We start from the raw sequence: 22793 nt of genomic DNA, 5'->3' as shown, positions 1-22793 counted from the left end.
AACAGGGTATTAGAAATGTTTTATTTTTATTATTTTTTTCCACACAGAAATACTTTGAAGCAGATGGTGACAACAAACTTCACGTGGCATCTTAACATCTTTCAAACAACAAACCCAGAAATGCTGACCAAGGTATTTTCAATGAGACCAACAAACAGGTGGGCAGGTAGGTAACCTTGCTGACAATGGGAAGTACATCGGCAGAAACTCATCTGGTTCTTCGGCTGCTGCAGCAGGGGACATCTCTCAAAAGAAGACGAAACACAGCCTTGTCCGGTGCTGCCACTTGGTTCCCAACCATTACATGGCGGGAAAATCATCTGGCATTGTCCTGTCATGGGGTTGTTGTGCCATCCGCCTTATTTATAAAAAAAAACAAAAAAAAAACCACTTATTATCAACAAGAAAGATGTAATGCATATTTGTTGATGTCATTTTCTTAATATGCTCCATTTTGGAATCCATTCCGGATGCCTTGATTGAGTTGAAGACAATCTCCCACAGTGACAATGATGGAATTGATAAGTGCAAATAAAACACTGCATACATTGAATAATTCATTTCTTCAAAAACAATTTTAAAACAGCTGATCTTTAAGCTTCCAGTGGCTCATAATGCAATTTGTTGTGAGGTGAAAATCAAAGGGTGAAAGTCAAAATCATAGTCACCTTTTTGAACTAGTGCATTCAAATTATTTAAAAAGGTGCAGCATGCCTACTTTTGCAAAGTCTTTGAATGTGGGAGGGGGAGTTGCAGAGTCTCTCTGAGGTAGTGATAGACCTTTGGCCCGTGGAGGTTGAGCGTGAGGGCAAACCCTCGCTGGTCCTGTGAGTACTCATGACTCTTCTTTTCAAAGAGGTCAAGATTAAGTCCTGAAATTCGATGAGTAGAAATAAATTACCGTGGGGCAAAAACAACTTCCGTTTTTAAGTTCCATGGCCACCATTGGGGGTGGGACATAAAACTCTATTAGGAATCCGTTCCAAAGGCAGTTATTTTGGAGCTGGTAAATATGTGCATACACTGTCCATTTTACCTGAGTAAAGATCAAGCTTGTCTTGTAGCTCTATGTTGATGAGATTCTTCTTCAGTTCATCAAGCAGACAGTGCAGCCTTTCCTTGGCCCGACTTTCTCTGATTTTTGCGTTCCTGTTCTCCCGTTCCAAACTCTCCACTCTTGCTAGGGCTACATCTAGTCTCTTCCTTAGAAGACAAGCAGAAGGCAATGCGTAGGAGTGATCCTAAACGAAAGATGGATGAAAGTATTTTGAGTAAGGTTTAAACTGCCTGAAACAGTTATCAGACTACAAATATTTGTCAACTATCTTCAGACATGTATAATGTATTAATAAACTATATTGAATTATAATGTATGAATAAACAAATCTCTGAATCAATTTTATAGGGTATTTAAATCAAAGAACTCACAGTTGTGTGGTACTAGGAATCATTCTTAATCTTATCATTAATTCCACAATCACCATTCTGGAAATGACAAAAGACAGAAAAATCAGAGATTAGTACCAACAGGTTACGATCAGTGGTTCAAATTCAGATAATTACAATCTTGGTTTCAGGGTCTAGTTCAGAGACCGTCGGAGACAGGTCCACTGGCTCCGGCTCCTGACATTCTTGAGCTCTCTTAGAAGACTGCTAAAATAGCAAAAGATTAAAATAAAGTTTAAATACAAATAATTCAACAGTGTGTTATTCATCATTTGTAATCTATGCATCTAAAACACCTAGAGCAGGGGTGGCCAACCAGTCAGAGACTAAGAGCCACATTTTTTACTGTGTCATCGCAAAGAGCCACATCATACACATGAGCACACATGATTTTTTTTTTTTTGATTAAGGATGACTGACAAGACTTACTGGAATTTACAACATTTTTATTCTTCGGCTTTCCACTCAGCATTTTTATACGGTTTTATTGTGTTCCGTGTTTTATGTCTGATTTTTACTTTGTTTACAGCACTTTGTATGCAGATGTCGTTGTTTTTAAAGTGCTTTATAACTCAAGTTGAAATGTGCCTCATAATCAAACACTATGAAATAAAATAGTGTGCCTGCTTTATTTTGACTTTTGTTAACATTTTAACTACTGCAGATGTCTAGTTCTATGATGTGTTTTCTTTGGCTGTTAAAATAATCTTTGATTCCACCATGATTGACGCTGCATTATTTTCCAGATGAATTTCTACTTCCGGATCCCTTCTCTAAAAGAACACACCAGTTGCCCTGGTCATGGTAGCTACTTTGCACTTTGACTCCCTCCACCTGCACACACAGCTGCTCCAGCTCTCCTTGCTGGAACACGTGGTAATAACGGTGGAAGACAGGCGCCTGGCCACTCTGGCTCCCTGCCTCATGATGACTGTCAACATTACAGTGGGATCTAATGCTTGAGTCACGATTGTCTGGACAAGAGTCTTTTGAAAGCTTTTTACACTTAGTTTTATCTCTATCTGTACACGCCTCTTCTGAGTCACCCTCCCTTGTTTTCCCTCCTTTCCCCTCTTTCAGATGCCACGGAACAAGAAGGTCCTGAGAATTGAAGGCTGTGCGATTAATATGAACACTAAGTTTGTCAGCAGTCGCTTCATCCGAGGATCTTTTCTTGTCATGTTCCGGGCTGCTTTCTGATTTTCCGTCAGGCTCTGGGTTGTCCTCGACCGCATTGTTTTTAGCGTTGTAGTCTTTGAGGTACTTGGACTTCTGCTGCTTGTACTCTTGCTCGAAGGCCCAGACATAGATGAGAGCATGACCCCCAGGCTTCAAAAGTCTCACCAACTCCTTCACAGCTGCCAAGCGACGCTCCTGTGACGACATTCACAAACATTTCAAATTATGACAACAATTGTGTGTGGGTGTGGGTGTGTGCGTGCGTGTTTATACATACTGATGTGGAAAAGTGGTGTATGACGGCTATAGAGATGCAGGCGTCACAAGAAGCTGTTCGAAGCGGAACACAGAGGGCATCGGAAACAAATGCCGGGAAACCTCGCTGGGCACAGATTTGGACGAGGGCGCTGCTCCGGTCACAGCCCACCTGGTATATGAAAGACATCAGACACAATATTCTTATGATCGCTGTATAAAAATTAAAAAAATACTCACATTCCCACCTATGGACAATTTCAATGAACCTATCATGTTTATTATTGGAATGTGGGAGAAAGCTGCAAAACTGTCACAACCACAGGGGAAAACATGCAAACTCCACACAGGAAGGCCTGCATTCAAACACAAATTTACTACCTGTACTGAAAGGACTCCAAATGGTATGCTGAAGTGATTGACAAAAACTGACAATAACAACAGTGTGACCAAAAAAGGCACTCACACTAATGGCCTCCGGGTTGACCCCCAGATACTTTCCATTTCCGCAGCCAACATCGACCAGCACGTTCCCAGGTGAGAGCGAGGACAAGAAGTGGCACACACGGGGCCAAGGGGTGTGACGCGTGCTGCTGAAGTGGGGGGCGATTGCGTCATACACCCTGTGAACATATTCTTCCTCCAGACGGGTAGCATCATCGTGGCCTCGAGGAAGTGAAGGAGGGGAGGGTGGAGAGGGAGCTCCTTGACTATCACAGGCTGAGGGAAAAGCTGAAATATGTGGTAAGAGACAAACAATTCATCCAAACAGGTCCTTGTAAAGCAAACTGTATTTTATGTATTTTTGTGGTCTGTCTTTTATCTGCTATTCTACTTTGCACTGCATGTCCTGTATGATTCTCTACCAATAGCCAAGAGAATATCTTGCATGATTGTACAGCAAATTAGTATACTACGTATATGGTATTTAAAAAGTATCATGTCATTGTGTGCTTGAAAAGGCCTCACCACAGCAGCAAGGTTCATGTCTGATCTTGCGGAAAGTGAAAGACGTTCGAGTGTCCCTTTTGCTCAAGGTGAGTTGGTTGAGGGCACCAATGTCACGCATAGACGGAGCCGAGCATTGAGCATCGCAGGCGGGCACCATGTCAAACTTGCGAGGAGTGATTCTGATTTAGACAAAAAAAAAAAAAAAGGGCACGTCAGTGTACATCCAGTATCCTTGCTTTCAACATAACGAAAAAGAGAAGCGCACACATCGCTCTGAGGGTCCCACAAATGTTTGATAAATTGAATCTTACAAGTAAAAACCCTGCTCTGAACTTACCCATGCGTCCAGAGGTAACGGCTCTCTCCTTGCATCACCAAGAGGCTTCGCGCTGGCAAAAACACGCTTACTACTCGGTTGTCAGGATGACGAAATTCCATAACTGTCTGTAAGAAGACAAGCAGAAACCTTAAAAGATTGCAACTAATACTAATAATAGTGAGCTAGGAGTGTAGTAACAGCCGTCTATAATCTAAATAAAATGGGTCAAAGCTTTTTGTTGAGTCACCTCAATGAGACCAAATTATATCTTCCTAATCAGATTCTTACTATATTGATTCAAGTCTACAACTTCATGATACCAATTCCTTCTTTTTGCCCCAAAAGAATTACCCACAAAAGAAAGGCGAGGTACAGCAGTGCTCACAAGCATCATCATCATGAGAGAGTCAGTGTCTAAGCCTAATGTTTCCTTTCCTTTCCGGAGCAGAACAGCGCCAGGTCTTGAGGGAAATTATACCGACACTATTTCCAGTTGTGCATCCTGCACAACTTCTGACAGCAGGTAAATTGGATTTGGTGAAGACAGGACGTGGGTGTGTGCGTGCGTGCGTGCATGCAAGGACAGATGCGTTGATGGAACACCGGCAAATGAATCAGACTGTTCCTGAAACCAGCTGCACAATACATGCTCCCCTACACGCTCACACTATGCGCGCAATCACAATCTAATAAAATTCAAGGACAAGACCCATATGATACATTTTATTTCACAAGAATCAAAATATTCTAAGTTCCACGCAAAGGAATGGGGGAAAATGTGAGCCCTTGTAAAGCCAATAAACTCATTCCATTCATGGAGACAGCACTTGTTACATCTTTTCTAACTAGTCAGTGTGTGGCTTGTTGTATTTATATCGCCATACATAAATACACCTATCTACAAACCAGTGAAATTGAGAAGGGCTCGCTCATAGGCTGTATGGTATCTGCACTGAAAGGTCTTTGCAAAAGTCTACTTATTTAATTGATGAGAGAGGGTTAGGGTGACTTCATACCTTTGCCCCCAGGCTTAGAGAGAGGATGGTGTCCTCAAAAGCAGAGTGCGTATCCACGTGAGGAGGTATGCCTACAAATGTGACAAATCAGATTTTTCTTAATGCTACATTCATCTACAGATTTTAAATGAGTTTGTGAGCGCAACCTTTTTTTTTTTTTTTTTTTTTAAACACATATTCCATTTTTGCAGTAACTTTAGGCCAAAGTATGAGAGCTAACTATGTCCTTTACCGCGCAAAGGCTGTGGTGCCATCTTGTGGTAGGAATAAAACATTTGAGAACAACGTGGCAATGACTGTAAACCTAACAAATGAAACCCTATGATACAAATTAGGACCTTTCCATGTCCCTCCCGAGAATCTTGCTAAACCTACTTCATGCTACAGCGTTCTACTTTTATAATGGGTCTACTGGTCACCTGTATTATGCAACCGTATAGTAAGTGGGTCTGATACTGTAAAGCGTGTGTAGTATAAATGCAACAAACCTTGTCCAGACTCATATTGGTTAACAGTCAGCTGGTCAGGCATGAACTTTGTATATCCATTTTCCATAATTCTGTCCAGTACAGGCTGACACTCCTGAGGAAGACCTAGATACACACACATTCATATTTGGTTTTACTATTCATACATCCATTTTAATTATGCAAATTGTACAATGTGATAAGTAAAATATTTAGAGTTATATGCAAATCATCTTACCTACAGGTAATGGCTTGTCTTTGTCTACATTGTTGTTGTCGTAGCAAAATTCATAGCCAAAATGTTTGACTCTTCTATGCTTCAGAGCTTTTTGTGCTACAGTAAGAGAACATTCGATTTGAGTTGGAAAACCAGTAAAACAATTCAGCACCTACAAATGAAAATGTAATGCTAGAATTTAGAGCCTAAAGTTGGCAGTAAAAAAAATGTCGTTATTTAAAAGTTAGCTGGGATAGGTTACAATGAGTTTTATAGTCAAACTTCAATGCTTCAAACATCAGTAAGCTTCAGTAACAATAACACATTACACAGCTCCTCCTTACCAGTGTCAGGATCACTAGTGGATGACCAGTCAATAGCAGCAAGCAGTAGAGCTTCTTCCAGGGGAGAAACAAAGTCCTCCACCAAAACCAGTCCAGGTGGAAAAGTCACACAAGCTTGCTGCTCACACGGCACTGTGAACGTGAATCAACATTTATGATTGGAAACAAACATTTACGATGACTGCAGTGCCATGGAAGCAGACAAAAACAGTCCCTGATTTTAGTGATATTTGTGCATGGTGCAATTCAAATTATCAACCCTCGCATCTGGAAAGCAAGCCAGATGGTAAAATACTGCAGTACCCGAGGCAACAAAGCTGAGGTAGAGAGTCACGTTGTTCTCCTCTCCATGCTGAAGTGTTCGACCATTCAGGTGGACGTGAGCTTTCCTGGCAATCTCCTCAGATCTGCATAAAGAGAAACAATATGAGAAGGCATAGGCAAATATGTTCAATCTTTCCAAAACATGGTTCAATGATCAATATTACCCATAGGTGACAAAAGCGTAGGGCTTGTGAGGGGGCATGAGGAGGCTCTCCACCTCTCCCATCTCTTTTAGCACAGCAGACAGCTCCTCCCTACTGACACCATTCCCCAGGCCACCGTTAGCCACCACTAAACTCTGCAGAGCACACACAGATAAATTTTCATTGGACTGTCTGTAACTAAAAAAAACATTCCATACAGGAGTCCGAACAACTGTCACACAGCCAGAAAACAAGATATGTATGTATATTGGACAACACTACAAAAAAGAATGAATAATCATGGCCAAATAACCATAATTACGAAAGAATAAATAAAATAATGAGTAATCTATTTTATGGGTTACCTTAGAGGGATTCGACGTAGTGCTGATTCCTTCATGTTTCAGTAAAGTGTGACTGGATTTAATCTGTTTACGAAGAAGTTTCTTGTCAACTTTACCTCTGCGGCATGCCTTCGAATTATTTTCCATATTTACGTCTATTGTGCGTCTTTTTAGGTTTGTCCGGAAGAAACATCGAGGAGACACTGAAGGTTCCTAGAGTGACTTTGATTATAGAATTTGACCCAGGCAGACGTGACACTACTACTACTAACGCCGTTTGATAATAATAATAATAATAATAATAATAATAATAATAATAATAATAATAATAATAATAATAATAATAATAATAATAATAATAATAATTAATAATAATAATAATAATAATAATAATAATAATAATAATAATAATAATAATAATAATAATAATAATAATAATTGGAGCCTCGTGGCGCACTGGGTAGCACGTCCGCCTCAGAGTTGGGAGGGTGCGGGTTCGATTCCACCTCCGGCCCTCCCTGTGTGGAGTTTGCATGTTCTCCCCGGGCCCGCGTGGGTTTTCTTCGGGCACAACGGTTTCCTCCCGCATCCCAAAAAACATGCTTGGTAGGCCGATTGAGCACTCCAAATTGTCCCTAGGTGTGAGTGCGAGTGCAAATGGTTGTTTGTCTCTGTGTGTCCTACGATTGGCTGGCAACCGGTTCAGGGTGTCCCCCGCCTAATGCCCATTGACGGCTGGGATAGGCTCCAGCACACCCGCGACCCCCGTGGGGACTAAGCGGTTCAGAAAATGGATGGATGGATGTACACCGAGGCGTCAACGGGACTGTCAACAAATCAAAGTGGGGAGGGACACTGCCTGCTTTCACTTGTAGCCACATTGTACACGTAGACGACTCTAACAATGATGGCATTGCCATACTTAATGCCTTCCTAATCTTCCATCAAAAGATAGGGGAAAATGCTCCAGGGATCATTCTCTATAGTCATCGCTGACTTGATACCTAGGGATAAAATGTAAATATACAGGGTGACTCTCTTGGGGAGCCATTGCCAAAGAAGAAGCCATTCACAGTTTAGCAGGCCCTTGAATTGTTAAGTGATAAATGGGCATGCCTGTAGCGGGTCTGAATTCCTGCATACCTGTGACTCTTTGTGTTTACTGATTTACACGAACCATTGCGGATTTGGATCCTTGTGTGCCAATAACATGCACTAGATGTGTGTGTGTGTTGGGGGGGGGGGGGGGGGGTTGTGTAATGTAGGAATCACCTGTCTTTAGTCATCTAAGCATTGAAATTGCAGCACCAGGCTGGGTTTGCCAGCGGGAGCCCTTCGTTGTCAGTGGAGTCTACAAAACAACAGCTGGTCAGAAAGGGAATCACATGACTGATCCTTCCGACATAATAATGACATTCAGCTACGTCTATTTTTAAAGCACTTGAAACTTTTGATGTTTTTCTGAACAGAGGATGATCTGATTCTTCAAAAAAAACAACAACAACGAAACAAAAATTTGCAGTCAGCGTCACTGGCAGCAGGGTCAAATTAGTTGAACTTTCAGACTGCAGTCAATTCTGTGACACTGTAAACCCGTTATCATGCAATGTTTTAATTACATTTTAAACCAATTTAAGTGTAAAATAAGTTAATAATTATATTATATTACGTATAATCACACACAATGACATCAAGAGAGTGAATGAAAGTCGCACTAGATATACTAAATGCACTTTACTTTCTGTAATGCATTCTATTCTATTTTGTAGTCTTATGTCATTGTAGAAATACTGTGAAGTAAGTGAAGCCTGAAGAAAAGTGAATGGCTGCCTTCCTTAACTGTATTGTAGGATTGTTGACATTTTCTTGTAAGCTTTCGAGGCACATTTTACCAGATGTGTTTAAATCTGAGAATTTTTGGACTCTTTGTTAAGGTCTCCTATCTTAAATTTACCTTGAAGGTGAGATTCAATAATTATTTGACCTTCAACACAGCAAATGAGTAGTGAAACATTGCAAACTTGAGTGGGATGATGTTTGTACCCTGAGGCACGCCGGCACTCTTTGAAATGCTGGGCTGAGAGCCAGACATCAAACCTTTTACTGAAGGCATCTTTGTATTCTAATTTGCTGGGGACTGCAGGATAGATATGGGTAAACGTGGAAATAAGATCTAGGTTTTTAAAATAGTGGTTCCATTCTTTACTTGTCCAAAGGGACACAGTGTTAACTGATCAGCCTGTATTTGGAAGAAGATAAATCATATCAAAACCGAGGTGATGAAACAGCAAGGTAAAAGAGATTAAATCAATCCAAACTAGCTGGGTTTATTTTAGTACAAAGGAAAACCAGATTACATTTTTATGTAAGGTGCTTTATTTCGTATTTGCGTTATTAAAGTACCGAATAGTGAAACTGGAATACTTTATTAGTAACTACATTTGTGAAATGTTATCTGTGCAAATAATTTAAAATGGGGAAAAAAGATCAATATAAAATATATATTTTTTCCTCAAACTGTCATTTATGTTATGTAAAATGTTCTCTCTTCTTTCGCTATGGTATTAATTGTTTTATCAGTTGTTTTATCAATTATTGTGTGAAGGCGAAGGCCTTCACACATATGTTATTCTACACCATTCTCTATTATTATTATTGTGTGAAGGCGAAGGCCTTCACACATATGTTATTCTACACCATTCTCTATTATTATTATTATTATTAGTGTGAAGGTGAAGACCTTCACACTATTGTTATTCCTGTCCTTTATTGTGTGAAGGCGAAGGCCTTCACACATTGATATTGTACTTTATTGTGTGAAGGCGAAGGCCTTCACACATTGTTATTCTACTTTATTGTGTGAAGGCGAAGGCCTTCACACATTGATATTGTACTTTATTATTAAACAACTTATTCCTCCCACTTTTTTGACATCTAACTACTCCCACATGCTTCAACCGATTCACCTCGTTCAACCTTTCACACGTTCCAAAAATTCATGGCACGCTTGCCAGTATTTTTCGCGTTCATAACATTTACCGTTTTTAAGTAATTAGCAAATTTGTGCCTTTTATTTCCCCATTCATTCTTAATGGCAATGTCAACCCGAGCCAGTTTCCTGTAGTGGGTTCGATTCCCACATTGGGCGTCATTAATTATTTTACTCTTTATTCTTCCCGCTTATCATTTTCAACGCTTATCATTTGTAACTAACATTCGCATTCAACATTCATTACATTAAGCAATTTCCACCACTTTGATTACGTATTCGCATTCAACAAACACATTCATTACATTAACCAATTGCAACCACGACATAGTAAGGGACTCAATTAGCTCGTGGGAAACACAAGTGATTCCAGTACACGAGCATCATTCCCGAGTGGTATCAAAACCCGCGTCAGTTCGATTTCCACATTGGGCGTCATTATTTATTTTACTCTTTATCCTTCCCGGTTATCATTTTCAACGGTTATCATTTGTAACTTTTGTCATTCGCATTCAACATTCATTACATTAAGCAATTTCCACCACTTTGATTACGCATTCGCATTCAACAAACACATTCATTACATTAACCAAATTCAACCAGCAAGAAGGAAGGATCCTCATTAGCTCAGTCGGAAACACAATTGAAATGTCAACCCGAGCCAGTTTCCTGTAGTGGGTTCGATTCCCACATTGGGAGTCATAAATTATTTTACTCTTTATTCTTCCCCCTTATCATTTTCAACGCTTATCATTTGTACCTTTTTTGTAACATTTGTAACGTTTCATTTTTAACGCTTATCATTTGTACCTTTTTGTAACATGTATTTGTAACATTTTCCCATTTATTTCACAATTATCTATTTTCCCTTTGTATTCTTCCCGCTCATCATTTTTAACGCTTAACGTTTGTAACTTAACATCTGCCTTCGCCTTCACACGCAATTTCTCCCGAAATTGCAATTCTAGTTATTATTGTGTGAAGGCGAAGGCCTTCACACATTGTTATTCTACTTTATTGTGTGAAGGCGAAGGCCTTCACACATTGTTATTCTACTTTATTATTATTTTTATTAAACAACTTATTCCTCCCACTTTTTTGACATCCAACTACTCCCACATGCTTCAACCGATTCACCTCGTTCAAACTTTCACACGTTCCAAAAATTCATGGCAAGCTTGCCACTTTTTTTCTCGTTCATAACATTTACCGTTTTTAAGTAATTAGCAAATTTGTGCCTTTTATTTCCCCATTCATTCTTAATGGCAATGTCAACCCGAGCCAGTTTCCTGTAGTGGGTTCGATTCCCACATTGGGCGTCATTATTTATTTTACTCTTTATTCTTCCCGCTTATCATTTTCAACGCTTATCATTTGTAACTAACATTCGCATTCAACATTCATTACATTAAGCAATTTCCACCACTTTAATTACGTATTCGCATTCAACAAACACATTCATTACATTAACCAATTTCAACCACGGCATAGTAAGGGACTCAATTAGCTCGTGGGAAACACAAGTGATTCCAGTACACGAGCATCATTCCCGAGTGGTATCAAAACCCGCGTCAGTTCGATTCCCACGTTGGGCGTCATTATTTATTTTACTCTTTATCCTTTCCCTTATCATTTTCAACGCTTATCATTTGTACCTTTTTTGTAACATTTGTAACATTTCATTTTTAACGCTTATCATTTGTACCTTTTTGTAACATGTATTTGTAACATTTTCCCATTTATTTCACAATTATTTCTTTCCCTTTTCATTCTTCCCTCTCATCATTTTTAACGCTTAACGTTTCTAAATTAACATCTGCCTTCGCCTTCACACGCAATTTCTTCCGAAATTGCAATTCTAGTTATTATTTTTATTAAACAACTTATTCCTCCCACTTTTTTGACATCCAACTACTCCCACATGCTTCAACCGATTCACCTCGTTCAAACTTTCACACGTTCCAAAAATTCATGGCAAGCTTGCCACTTTTTTTCTCGTTCATAACATTTACCGTTTTTAAGTAATTAGCAAATTTGTGCCTTTTATTTCCCCATTCATTCTTAATGGCAATGTCAACCCGAGCCAGTTTCCTGTAGTGGGTTCGATTCCCACATTGGGCGTCATTATTTATTTTACTCTTTATTCTTCCCGCTTATCATTTTCAACGCTTATCATTTGTAACTAACATTCGCATTCAACATTCATTACATTAAGCAATTTCCACCACTTTAATTACGTATTCGCATTCAACAAACACATTCATTACATTAACCAATTTCAACCACGGCATAGTAAGGGACTCAATTAGCTCGTGGGAAACACAAGTGATTCCAGTACACGAGCATCATTCCCGAGTGGTATCAAAACCCGCGTCAGTTCGATTCCCACGTTGGGCGTCATTATTTATTTTACTCTTTATCCTTTCCCTTATCATTTTCAACGCTTATCATTTGTACCTTTTTTGTAACATTTGTAACATTTCATTTTTAACGCTTATCATTTGTACCTTTTTGTAACATGTATTTGTAACATTTTCCCATTTATTTCACAATTATTTCTTTCCCTTTTCATTCTTCCCTCTCATCATTTTTAACGCTTAACGTTTCTAAATTACCATCTGCCTTCGCCTTCACACGCAATTTCTTCCGAAATTGCAATTCTAGTTATTGTGTGAAGGCGAAGGCCTTCACACATTGTTATTCTACTTTATTATTATTTTTATTAAACAACTTATTCCTCCCACTTTTTTGACATCCAACTACTCCCACATGCTTCAACCGATTCACCTCGTTCAAACCTTCACACGTTCCAAAAATTCATGGCAAGCTTGCCACTTTTTTTCTCGTTCATAACATTTACCGTTTTTAAGTAATTAGCAAATTTGTGCCTTTTATTTCCCCATTCATTCTTAATGGCAATGTCAACCCGAGCCAGTTTCCTGTAGTGGGTTCGATTCCCACATTGGGCGTCATTATTTATTTTACTCTTTATTCTTCCCGCTTATCATTTTCAACGCTTATCATTTGTAACTAACATTCGCATTCAACATTCATTACATTAAGCAATTTCCACCACTTTAATTACGTATTCGCATTCAACAAACACATTCATTACATTAACCAATTTCAACCACGGCATAGTAAGGGACTCAATTAGCTCGTGGGAAACACAAGTGATTCCAGTACACGAGCATCATTCCCGAGTGGTATCAAAACCCGCGTCAGTTCGATTCCCACGTTGGGCGTCATTATTTATTTTACTCTTTATCCTTTCCCTTATCATTTTCAACGCTTATCATTTGTACCTTTTTTGTAACATTTGTAACATTTCATTTTTAACGCTTATCATTTGTACCTTTTTGTAACATGTATTTGTAACATTTTCCCATTTATTTCACAATTATTTCTTTCCCTTTTCATTCTTCCCTCTCATCATTTTTAACGCTTAACGTTTCTAAATTACCATCTGCCTTCGCCTTCACACGCAATTTCTTCCGAAATTGCAATTCTAGTTATTATTATTTTTTTTATTCTTATTATTAAACAACTTATTCCTCCCACTTTTTTGACATCTAACTACTCCCACATGCTTCAACCGATTCACCTCGTTCAAACTTTCACACGTTCCAAAAATTCATGGCAAGCTTGCCACCTTTTTTCCCCTTCATAACATTTACCGTTTTTAAGTAATTAGCAAATTTGTGCCTTTTATTTCCCCATTCATTCTTAATGGCAATGTCAACCCGAGCCAGTTTCCTGTAGTGGGTTCGATTCCCACATTGGGCGTCATTAATTATTTTACTCTTTATTCTTCCCGCTTATCATTTTCAACGCTTATCATTTGTAACTAACATTCGCATTCAACATTCATTACATTAACCAATTTCCACCACTTTGATTACGTATTCGCATTCAACAAACACATTCATTACATTAACCAATTGCAACCACGACATAGTAAGGGACTCAATTAGCTCGTGGGAAACACAAGTGATTCCAGTACACGAGCATCATTCCCGAGTGGTATCAAAACCCGCGTCAGTTCGATTCCCACATTGGGCGTCATTATTTATTTTACTCTTTATCCTTCCCGGTTATCATTTTCAACGGTTATCATTTGTAACTTTTGTCATTCGCATTCAACATTCATTACATTAAGCAATTTCCACCACTTTGATTACGCATTCGCATTCAACAAACACATTCATTACATTAACCAAATTCAACCAGCAAGAAGGAAGGATCCTCGTTAGCTCAGTCGGAAACACAATGGAAATGTCAACCCGAGCCAGTTTCCTGTAGTGGGTTCGATTCCCACATTGGGAGTCATAAATTATTTTACTCTTTATTCTTCCCCCTTATCATTTTCAACGCTTATCATTTGTACCTTTTTTGTAACATTTGTAACGTTTCATTTTTAACGCTTATCATTTGTACCTTTTTTGTAACATGTATTTGTAACATTTTCCCATTTATTTCACAATTATCTATTTTCCCTTTGTATTCTTCCCGCTCATCATTTTTAACGCTTAACGTTTGTAACTTAACATCTGCCTTCGCCTTCACACGCAATTTCTTCCGAAATTGCAATTCTAGTTATTATTGTGTGAAGGCGAAGGCCTTCACACATTGATATTTGTGTGAAGGCGAAGGCCTTCACACATTGATATTGTACTTTATTATTAAACAACTTATTCCTCCCACTTTTTTGACATCTAACTACTCCCACATGCTTCAACCGATTCACCTCGTTCAACCTTTCACACATTCCAAAAATTCATGGCACGCTTGCCAGTATTTTTCGCGTTCATAACATTTACCGTTTTTAAGTAATTAGCAAATTTGTGCCTTTTATTTCCCCATTCATTCTTAATGGCAATGTCAACCCGAGCCAGTTTCCTGTAGTGGGTTCGATTCCCACATTGGGCGTCATTAATTATTTTACTCTTTATTCTTCCCGCTTATCCTTTTCAACGCTTATCATTTGTAACTAACATTCGCATTCAACATTCATTACATTAAGCAATTTCCACCACTTTGATTACGTATTCGCATTCAACAAACACATTCATTACATTAACCAATTGCAACCACGACATAGTAAGGGACTCAATTAGCTCGTGGGAAACACAAGTGATTCCAGTACATGAGCATCATTCCCGAGTGGTATCAAAACCCGCGTCAGTTCGATTCCCACATTGGGCGTCATTATTTATTTTACTCTTTATCCTTCCCGGTTATCATTTTCAACGGTTATCATTTGTAACTTTTGTCATTCGCATCCAACATTCATTACATTAAGCAATTTCCACCACTTTGATTACGCATTCGCATTCAACAAACACATTCATTACATTAACCAAATTCAACCAGCAAGAAGGAAGGATCCTCATTAGCTCAGTCGGAAACACAATGGAAATGTCAACCCGAGCCAGTTTCCTGTAGTGGGTTCGATTCCCACATTGGGAGTCATAAATTATTTTACTCTTTATTCTTCCCCCTTATCATTTTCAACGCTTATCATTTGTACCTTTTTTGTAACATTTGTAACGTTTCATTTTTAACGCTTATCATTTGTACCTTTTTGTAACATGTATTTGTAACATTTTCCCATTTATTTCACAATTATCTATTTTCCCTTTGTATTCTTCCCGCTCATCATTTTTAACGCTTAACGTTTGTAACTTAACATCTGCCTTCGCCTTCACACGCAATTTCTTCCGAAATTGCAATTCTAGTGTACTTTATTATTAAACAACTTATTCCTCCCACTTTTTTGACATCTAACTACTCCCACATGCTTCAACCGATTCACCTCGTTCAACCTTTCACACGTTCCAAAAATTCATGGCACGCTTGCCAGTATTTTTCGCGTTCATAACATTTACCGTTTTTAAGTAATTAGCAAATTTGTGCCTTTTATTTCCCCATTCATTCTTAATGGCAATGTCAACCCGAGCCAGTTTCCTGTAGTGGGTTCGATTCCCACATTGGGCGTCATTAATTATTTTACTCTTTATTCTTCCCGCTTATCATTTTCAACGCTTATCATTTGTAACTAACATTCGCATTCAACATTCATTACATTAAGCAAGTTCCACCACTTTGATTACGTATTCGCATTCAACAAACACATTCATTACATTAACCAATTGCAACCACGACATAGCAAGGGACTCAATTAGCTCGTGGGAAACACAAGTGATTCCAGTACACGAGCATCATTCCCGAGTGGTATCAAAACCCGCGTCAGTTCGATTCCCACATTGGGCGTCATTATTTATTTTACTCTTTATCCTTCCCGGTTATCATTTTCAACGGTTATCATTTGTAACTTTTGTCATTCGCATCCAACATTCATTACATTAAGCAATTTCCACCACTTTGATTACGCATTCGCATTCAACAAACACATTCATTACATTAACCAAATTCAACCAGCAAGAAGGAAGGATCCTCATTAGCTCAGTCGGAAACACAATGGAAATGTCAACCCGAGCCAGTTTCCTGTAGTGGGTTCGATTCCCACATTGGGAGTCATAAATTATTTTACTCTTTATTCTTCCCCCTTATCATTTTCAACGCTTATCATTTGTACCTTTTTTGTAACATTTGTAACGTTTCATTTTTAACGCTTATCATTTGTACCTTTTTGTAACATGTATTTGTAACATTTTCCCATTTATTTCACAATTATCTATTTTCCCTTTGTATTCTTCCCGCTCATCATTTTTAACGCTTAACGTTTGTAACTTAACATCTGCCTTCGCCTTCACACGCAATTTCTTCCGAAATTGCAATTCTAGTTTTTTTTATTCTTATTATTAAACAACTTATTCCTCCCACTTTTTTGACATCTAACTACTCCCACATGCTTCAACCGATTCACCTCGTTCAAACTTTCACACGTTCCAAAAATTCATGGCAAGCTTGCCACCTTTTTTCCCCTTCATAACATTTACCGTTTTTAAGTAATTAGCAAATTTGTGCCTTTTATTTCCCCATTCATTCTTAATGGCAATGTCAACCCGAGCCAGTTTCCTGTAGTGGGTTCGATTCCCACATTGGGCGTCATTAATTATTCTACTCTTTATTCTTCCCGCTTATCATTTTCAACGCTTATCATTTGTAACTAACATTCGCATTCAACATTCATTACATTAAGCAATTTCCACCACTTTGATTACGTATTCGCATTCAACAAACACATTCATCACATTAACCAAATTCAACCACTAAAAGAAAGGGACTCAATTAGCTCGTGGGAAACACAAGTGATTCCAGTACACGAGCATCTTTCCCGAGTGGTATCAAAACCCGCGTCAGTTCGATTCCCACATTGGGCGTCATTATTTATTTTACTCTTTATCCTTCCCGGTTATCATTTTCAACGGTTATCATTTGTAACTTTTGTCATTCGCATTCAACATTCATTACATTAAGCAATTTCCACCACTTTGATTACGCATTCGCATTCAACAAACACATTCATTACATTAACCAAATTCAACAGTTACTGAGGTAGGAACCTGATTAGCTCAGTTGGAAACACAATGGCAATGTCAACCTGCGCCAGTTTCCTGTAGTGGGTTCGATTCCCACTTTGGGCGTCATAAATTATTTTACTCTTTATTCTTCCCCCTTATCATTTGTACCTTTTTTGTAACATTTGTAACGTTTCATTTTTAACGCTTATCATTTGTACCTTTTTGTAACATGTATTTGTAACATTTTCCCATTTATTTCACAATTATCTATTTTCCCTTTGTATTCTTCCCGCTCATCATTTTTAACGCTTAACGTTTGTAACTTAACATCTGCCTTCGCCTTCACACGCAATTTCTTCCGAAATTGCAATTCTAGTTATTAAACAACTTATTCCTCCCACTTTTTTGACATCTAACTACTCCCACATGCTTCAACCGATTCACCTCGTTCAACCTTTCACACGTTCCAAAAATTCATGGCACGCTTGCCAGTATTTTTCGCGTTCATAACATTTACCGTTTTTAAGTAATTAGCAAATTTGTGCCTTTTATTTCCCCATTCATTCTTAATGGCAATGTCAACCCGAGCCAGTTTCCTGTAGTGGGTTCGATTCCCACATTGGGCGTCATTAATTATTTTACTCTTTATTCTTCCCGCTTATCATTTTCAACGCTTATCATTTGTAACTAACATTCGCATTCAACATTCATTACATTAAGCAAGTTCCACCACTTTGATTACGTATTCGCATTCAACAAACACATTCATTACATTAACCAATTGCAACCACGACATAGCAAGGGACTCAATTAGCTCGTGGGAAACACAAGTGATTCCAGTACACGAGCATCATTCCCGAGTGGTATCAAAACCCGCGTCAGTTCGATTCCCACATTGGGCGTCATTATTTATTTTACTCTTTATCCTTCCCGGTTATCATTTTCAACGGTTATCATTTGTAACTTTTGTCATTCGCATCCAACATTCATTACATTAAGCAATTTCCACCACTTTGATTACGCATTCGCATTCAACAAACACATTCATTACATTAACCAAATTCAACCAGCAAGAAGGAAGGATCCTCATTAGCTCAGTCGGAAACACAATGGAAATGTCAACCCGAGCCAGTTTCCTGTAGTGGGTTCGATTCCCACATTGGGAGTCATAAATTATTTTACTCTTTATTCTTCCCCCTTATCATTTTCAACGCTTATCATTTGTACCTTTTTTGTAACATTTGTAACGTTTCATTTTTAACGCTTATCATTTGTACCTTTTTGTAACATGTATTTGTAACATTTTCCCATTTATTTCACAATTATCTATTTTCCCTTTGTATTCTTCCCGCTCATCATTTTTAACGCTTAACGTTTGTAACTTAACATCTGCCTTCGCCTTCACACGCAATTTCTTCCGAAATTGCAATTCTAGTTATTATTATTCTACTTATTCTGCCCACTTTTTCGGCGCTTAACTACTTCCACATACTTCAACCGATTCACTCCATTCCACTTTTCACTTATTCCAAATATTCATGGCAACACTGCTTAGATTTTTTTCCTTCCAAAAATTTTCCGTTTTCGCAAAATTCACAAATTTACGGCGATTTTTGCCCCATTCATTCTTAATGGCAGATTCAACATTTCACATTTATGTTGTTCCAGTTTGAAATTCACATAATTCAACACATTCAAATCACATTGGGGACATTCCCAAACTTGCCAAATTCAACATTTTCACGTTTTCATCTTTTATTTTGAAATTCACACTCTATTCCTTTTTCCCTTTTCCCTTCTCATTTCTACATTTTTCAACCGATTCAACCCATTCCAACTTTCAACTGTTCATCTTTTCTCTACCTATTCCACAACTTCCCACTTACCAAAAACTTCACATCTTTTATTTTGAAATTCAACCAAAATTCTCTAAAATTTCCTTTTTTCTACTCTAATTTCTACATTTTTCAACCGATTCAACCCATTCCAACTTTCAACTGTTCATAATTTTTCTACCTATTCAACAACTTCCCACTTATCAAAAACTTCACTTCTTTTATTTTGAAATTCACACCCAATTCCTTTTCCCCTTCTCATTTCTACATTTTTCAACCGATCCAACCCATTCCAACTTTCAACTGTTCATCATTTTTCTACCTATTCAACAACTTCCCACTTATCAAAAACTTCACTTCTTTTATTTTGAAATTCACACCCAATTCCTTTTTCCCTTCTCATTTCTACATTTTTCAACCGATTCAACCCATTCCAACTTTCAACTGTTCATCATTTTTCTACCTATTCCACAACTTCCCACTTACCAAAAAATTCACATCTTTTATTTTGAAATTCACTCCCAATTCCTTTTTCCCTTCTCATTTCTACATTTTTCAACTGATTCAACCCATTCCAACTTTCAACTGTTCATCATTTTTCTACCTATTCCACAACTTCCCCCTTACCAAAAACTTCACATCTTTTATTTTGAAATTCACACCCACTTCCTTTTTCCCTTCTCATTTCTACATTTTTCAACCGATTCAACCCATTCCAACTTTCAACTGTTCATCATTCTTCTACCTATTCCACAACTTCCGACTTACCAAAAACTTCACATCTTTTATTTTGAAATTCACACCCAATTCCTTTTTCCCTTCTCATTTCTACATTTTTCAACCGATTCAACCCATTCCAACTTTCAACTGTTCATCATTTTTCTACCTATTCCACAAGTTCCCACTTACCAAAAAATTCACATCTTTTATTTTGAAATTCACGCCCAATTCCTTTTTCCCTTCTCATTTCTACATTTTTCAACCGATTCAACCCATTCCTACTTTCAACTGTTCATCTTTTCTCTACCTATTCAACAACTTCCCACTTACCAAAAACTTCACTTCTTTTATTTTGAAATTCACACCCAATTCCTTTTTCCCTTCTCATTTCTACATTTTTCAACCGATTCAACCCATTCCAACTTTCAACTGTTCATCTTTTTTCTACCTATTCCACAACTTACCAAAAATTTCACATCTTTTATTTTGAAATTCACACCCAATTCCTTTTTCCCTTCTCATTTCTACATTTTTCAACCGATTCAACTCGTTTCAACATCATTCTGCAACATTCCTTAAATATTTATTCAACTTCTTCACCTTCACACGCAATTCCTTCAGGAATTGCAAATTCTAGTTGTGTGAAGGCGAAGGCCTTCACACATTGATATTGTACTTTATTATTAAACAACTTATTCCTCCCACTTTTTTGACATCCAACTACTCCCACATGCTTCAACCGATTCACCTCGTTCAAACTTTCACACGTTCCAAAAATTCATGGCAAGCTTGCCAGTATTTTTCGCGTTCATAACATTTACCGTTTTTAAGTAATTAGCAAATTTGTGCCTTTTATTTCCCCATTCATTCTTAATGGCAATGTCAACCCGAGCCAGTTTCCTGTAGTGGGTTCGATTCCCACATTGGGCGTCATTAATTATTTTACTCTTTATTCTTCCCGCTCATCATTTTCAACGCTTATCATTTGTAACTAACATTCGCATTCAACATTCATTACATTAAGCAATTTCCACCACTTTGATTACGTATTCGCATTCAACAAACACATTCATTACATTAACCAATTTCAACCAGTATGTAGACAGGGACACAATTAGCTCGTGGGAAACACAAGTGATTCCAGTACACGAGCATCTTTCCCGAGTGGTATCAAAACCCGCGTCAGTACGATTCCCACGTTGGGCGTCATTATTTATTTTACTCTTTATCCTTCCCGGTTATCATTTTCAACGGTTATCATTTGTAACTTTTGTCATTCGCATGCAACATTCATTACATTAAGCAATTTCCACCACTTTGATTACGCATTCGCACTCAACAAACACATTCATTACATTAACCAGATTCAACCAGCATGAAGGAAGAAGCCTCATTAGCTCAGTCGGAAACACAATGGCAATGTCAACCCGAGCCAGTGTCCTGTAGTGCGTTCGATTCCCACATTGGGCGTCATAAATTATTTTACCCTTCATTCTTCCCCTTATCATTTTCAACGCTTATCATTTGTACCTTTTTTGTAACATTTGTAACATTTCATTTTTAACGCTTATCATTTGTACCTTTTTGTAACATGTATTTGTAACATTTTCCCATTTATTTCACAATTATTTCTTGCCCTTTTCATTCTTCCCGCTCATCATTTTTAACGCTTGACGTTTGTAAATTAACATCTGCCTTCGCCTTCACACGCAATTTCTTCCGAAATTGCAATTCTAGTTGTGTGAAGGCGAAGGCCTTCACACATTGATATTGTACTTTATTATTAAACAACTTATTCCTCCCACTTTTTTGACATCTAACTACTCCCACATGCTTCAACCCATTCACCTCGTTCAAACTTTCACACGTTCCAAAAATTCATGGCACGCTTGCCAGTATTTTTCGCGTTCATAACATTTACCGTTTTTAAGTAATTAGCAAATTTGTGCCTTTTATTTCCCCATTCATTCTTAATGGCAATGTCAACCCGAGCCAGTTTCCTGTAGTGGGTTCGATTCCCACATTGGGCGTCATTAATTATTCTACTCTTTATTCTTCCCGCTTATCATTTTCAACGCTTATCATTTGTAACTAACATTCGCATTCAACATTCATTACATTAAGCAATTTCCACCACTTTGATTACGTATTCGCATTCAACAAACACATTCATTACATTAACCAAATTCAACCAATAAAAGAAAGGGACTCAATTAGCTCGTGGGAAACACAAGTGATTCCAGTACACGAGCATCTTTCCCGAGTGGTATCAAAACCCGCGTCAGTTCGATTCCCACATTGGGCGTCATTATTTATTTTACTCTTTATCCTTCCCGGTTATCATTTTCAACGGTTATCATTTGTAACTTTTGTCATTCGCATTCAACATTCATTACATTAAGCAATTTCCACCACTTTGATTACGCATTCGCATTCAACAAACACATTCATTACATTAACCAAATTCAACAGTTACTGAGGTAGGAACCTGATTAGCTCAGTTGGAAACACAATGGCAATGTCAACCTGCGCCAGTTTCCTGTAGTGGGTTCGATTCCCACTTTGGGCGTCATAAAGTATTTTACTCTTTATTCTTCCCCCTTATCATTTGTACCTTTTTTGTAACATTTGTAACGTTTCATTTTTAACGCTTATCATTTGTACCTTTTTGTAACATGTATTTGTAACATTTTCCCATTTATTTCACAATTATCTATTTTCCCTTTGTATTCTTCCCGCTCATCATTTTTAACGCTT

At 38.0% G+C, this 22793-nt stretch overlaps 1 protein-coding gene across 1 annotated transcript; it reads right to left on the bottom strand.

Annotated features, from left to right (window-relative positions):
• Positions 1-2: 2 nt before the first annotated feature.
• On the bottom strand, positions 3-7174 carry alkbh8 (alkB homolog 8, tRNA methyltransferase). Its single transcript, XM_061280898.1, has 16 exons — positions 7027-7174; positions 6683-6816; positions 6498-6601; positions 6195-6326; positions 5872-5967; positions 5655-5759; positions 5167-5237; positions 4169-4275; positions 3850-4010; positions 3347-3612; positions 2903-3052; positions 1564-2820; positions 1429-1485; positions 1037-1241; positions 719-872; positions 3-358 (listed from the first exon to the last, which is right to left on the bottom strand). Exons 1-12 carry the CDS (start codon positions 7150-7152, stop codon positions 2182-2184), a joined length of 2091 nt encoding a protein of 696 aa, XP_061136882.1. The 5' UTR covers positions 7153-7174; the 3' UTR covers positions 3-358; positions 719-872; positions 1037-1241; positions 1429-1485; positions 1564-2181.
• Between the last annotated feature and the right edge of the window lie 15619 nt (positions 7175-22793).

This window comes from Syngnathus typhle, linkage group LG6 (genome assembly GCF_033458585.1).
Source record: "Syngnathus typhle isolate RoL2023-S1 ecotype Sweden linkage group LG6, RoL_Styp_1.0, whole genome shotgun sequence".
In the NCBI taxonomy this organism is placed as follows: Eukaryota; Metazoa; Chordata; class Actinopteri; order Syngnathiformes; family Syngnathidae; genus Syngnathus; species Syngnathus typhle.
The sequence above is the reverse complement of the archived record's forward strand: the minus strand, read 5'-3'. Positions and strand labels throughout refer to the sequence as shown.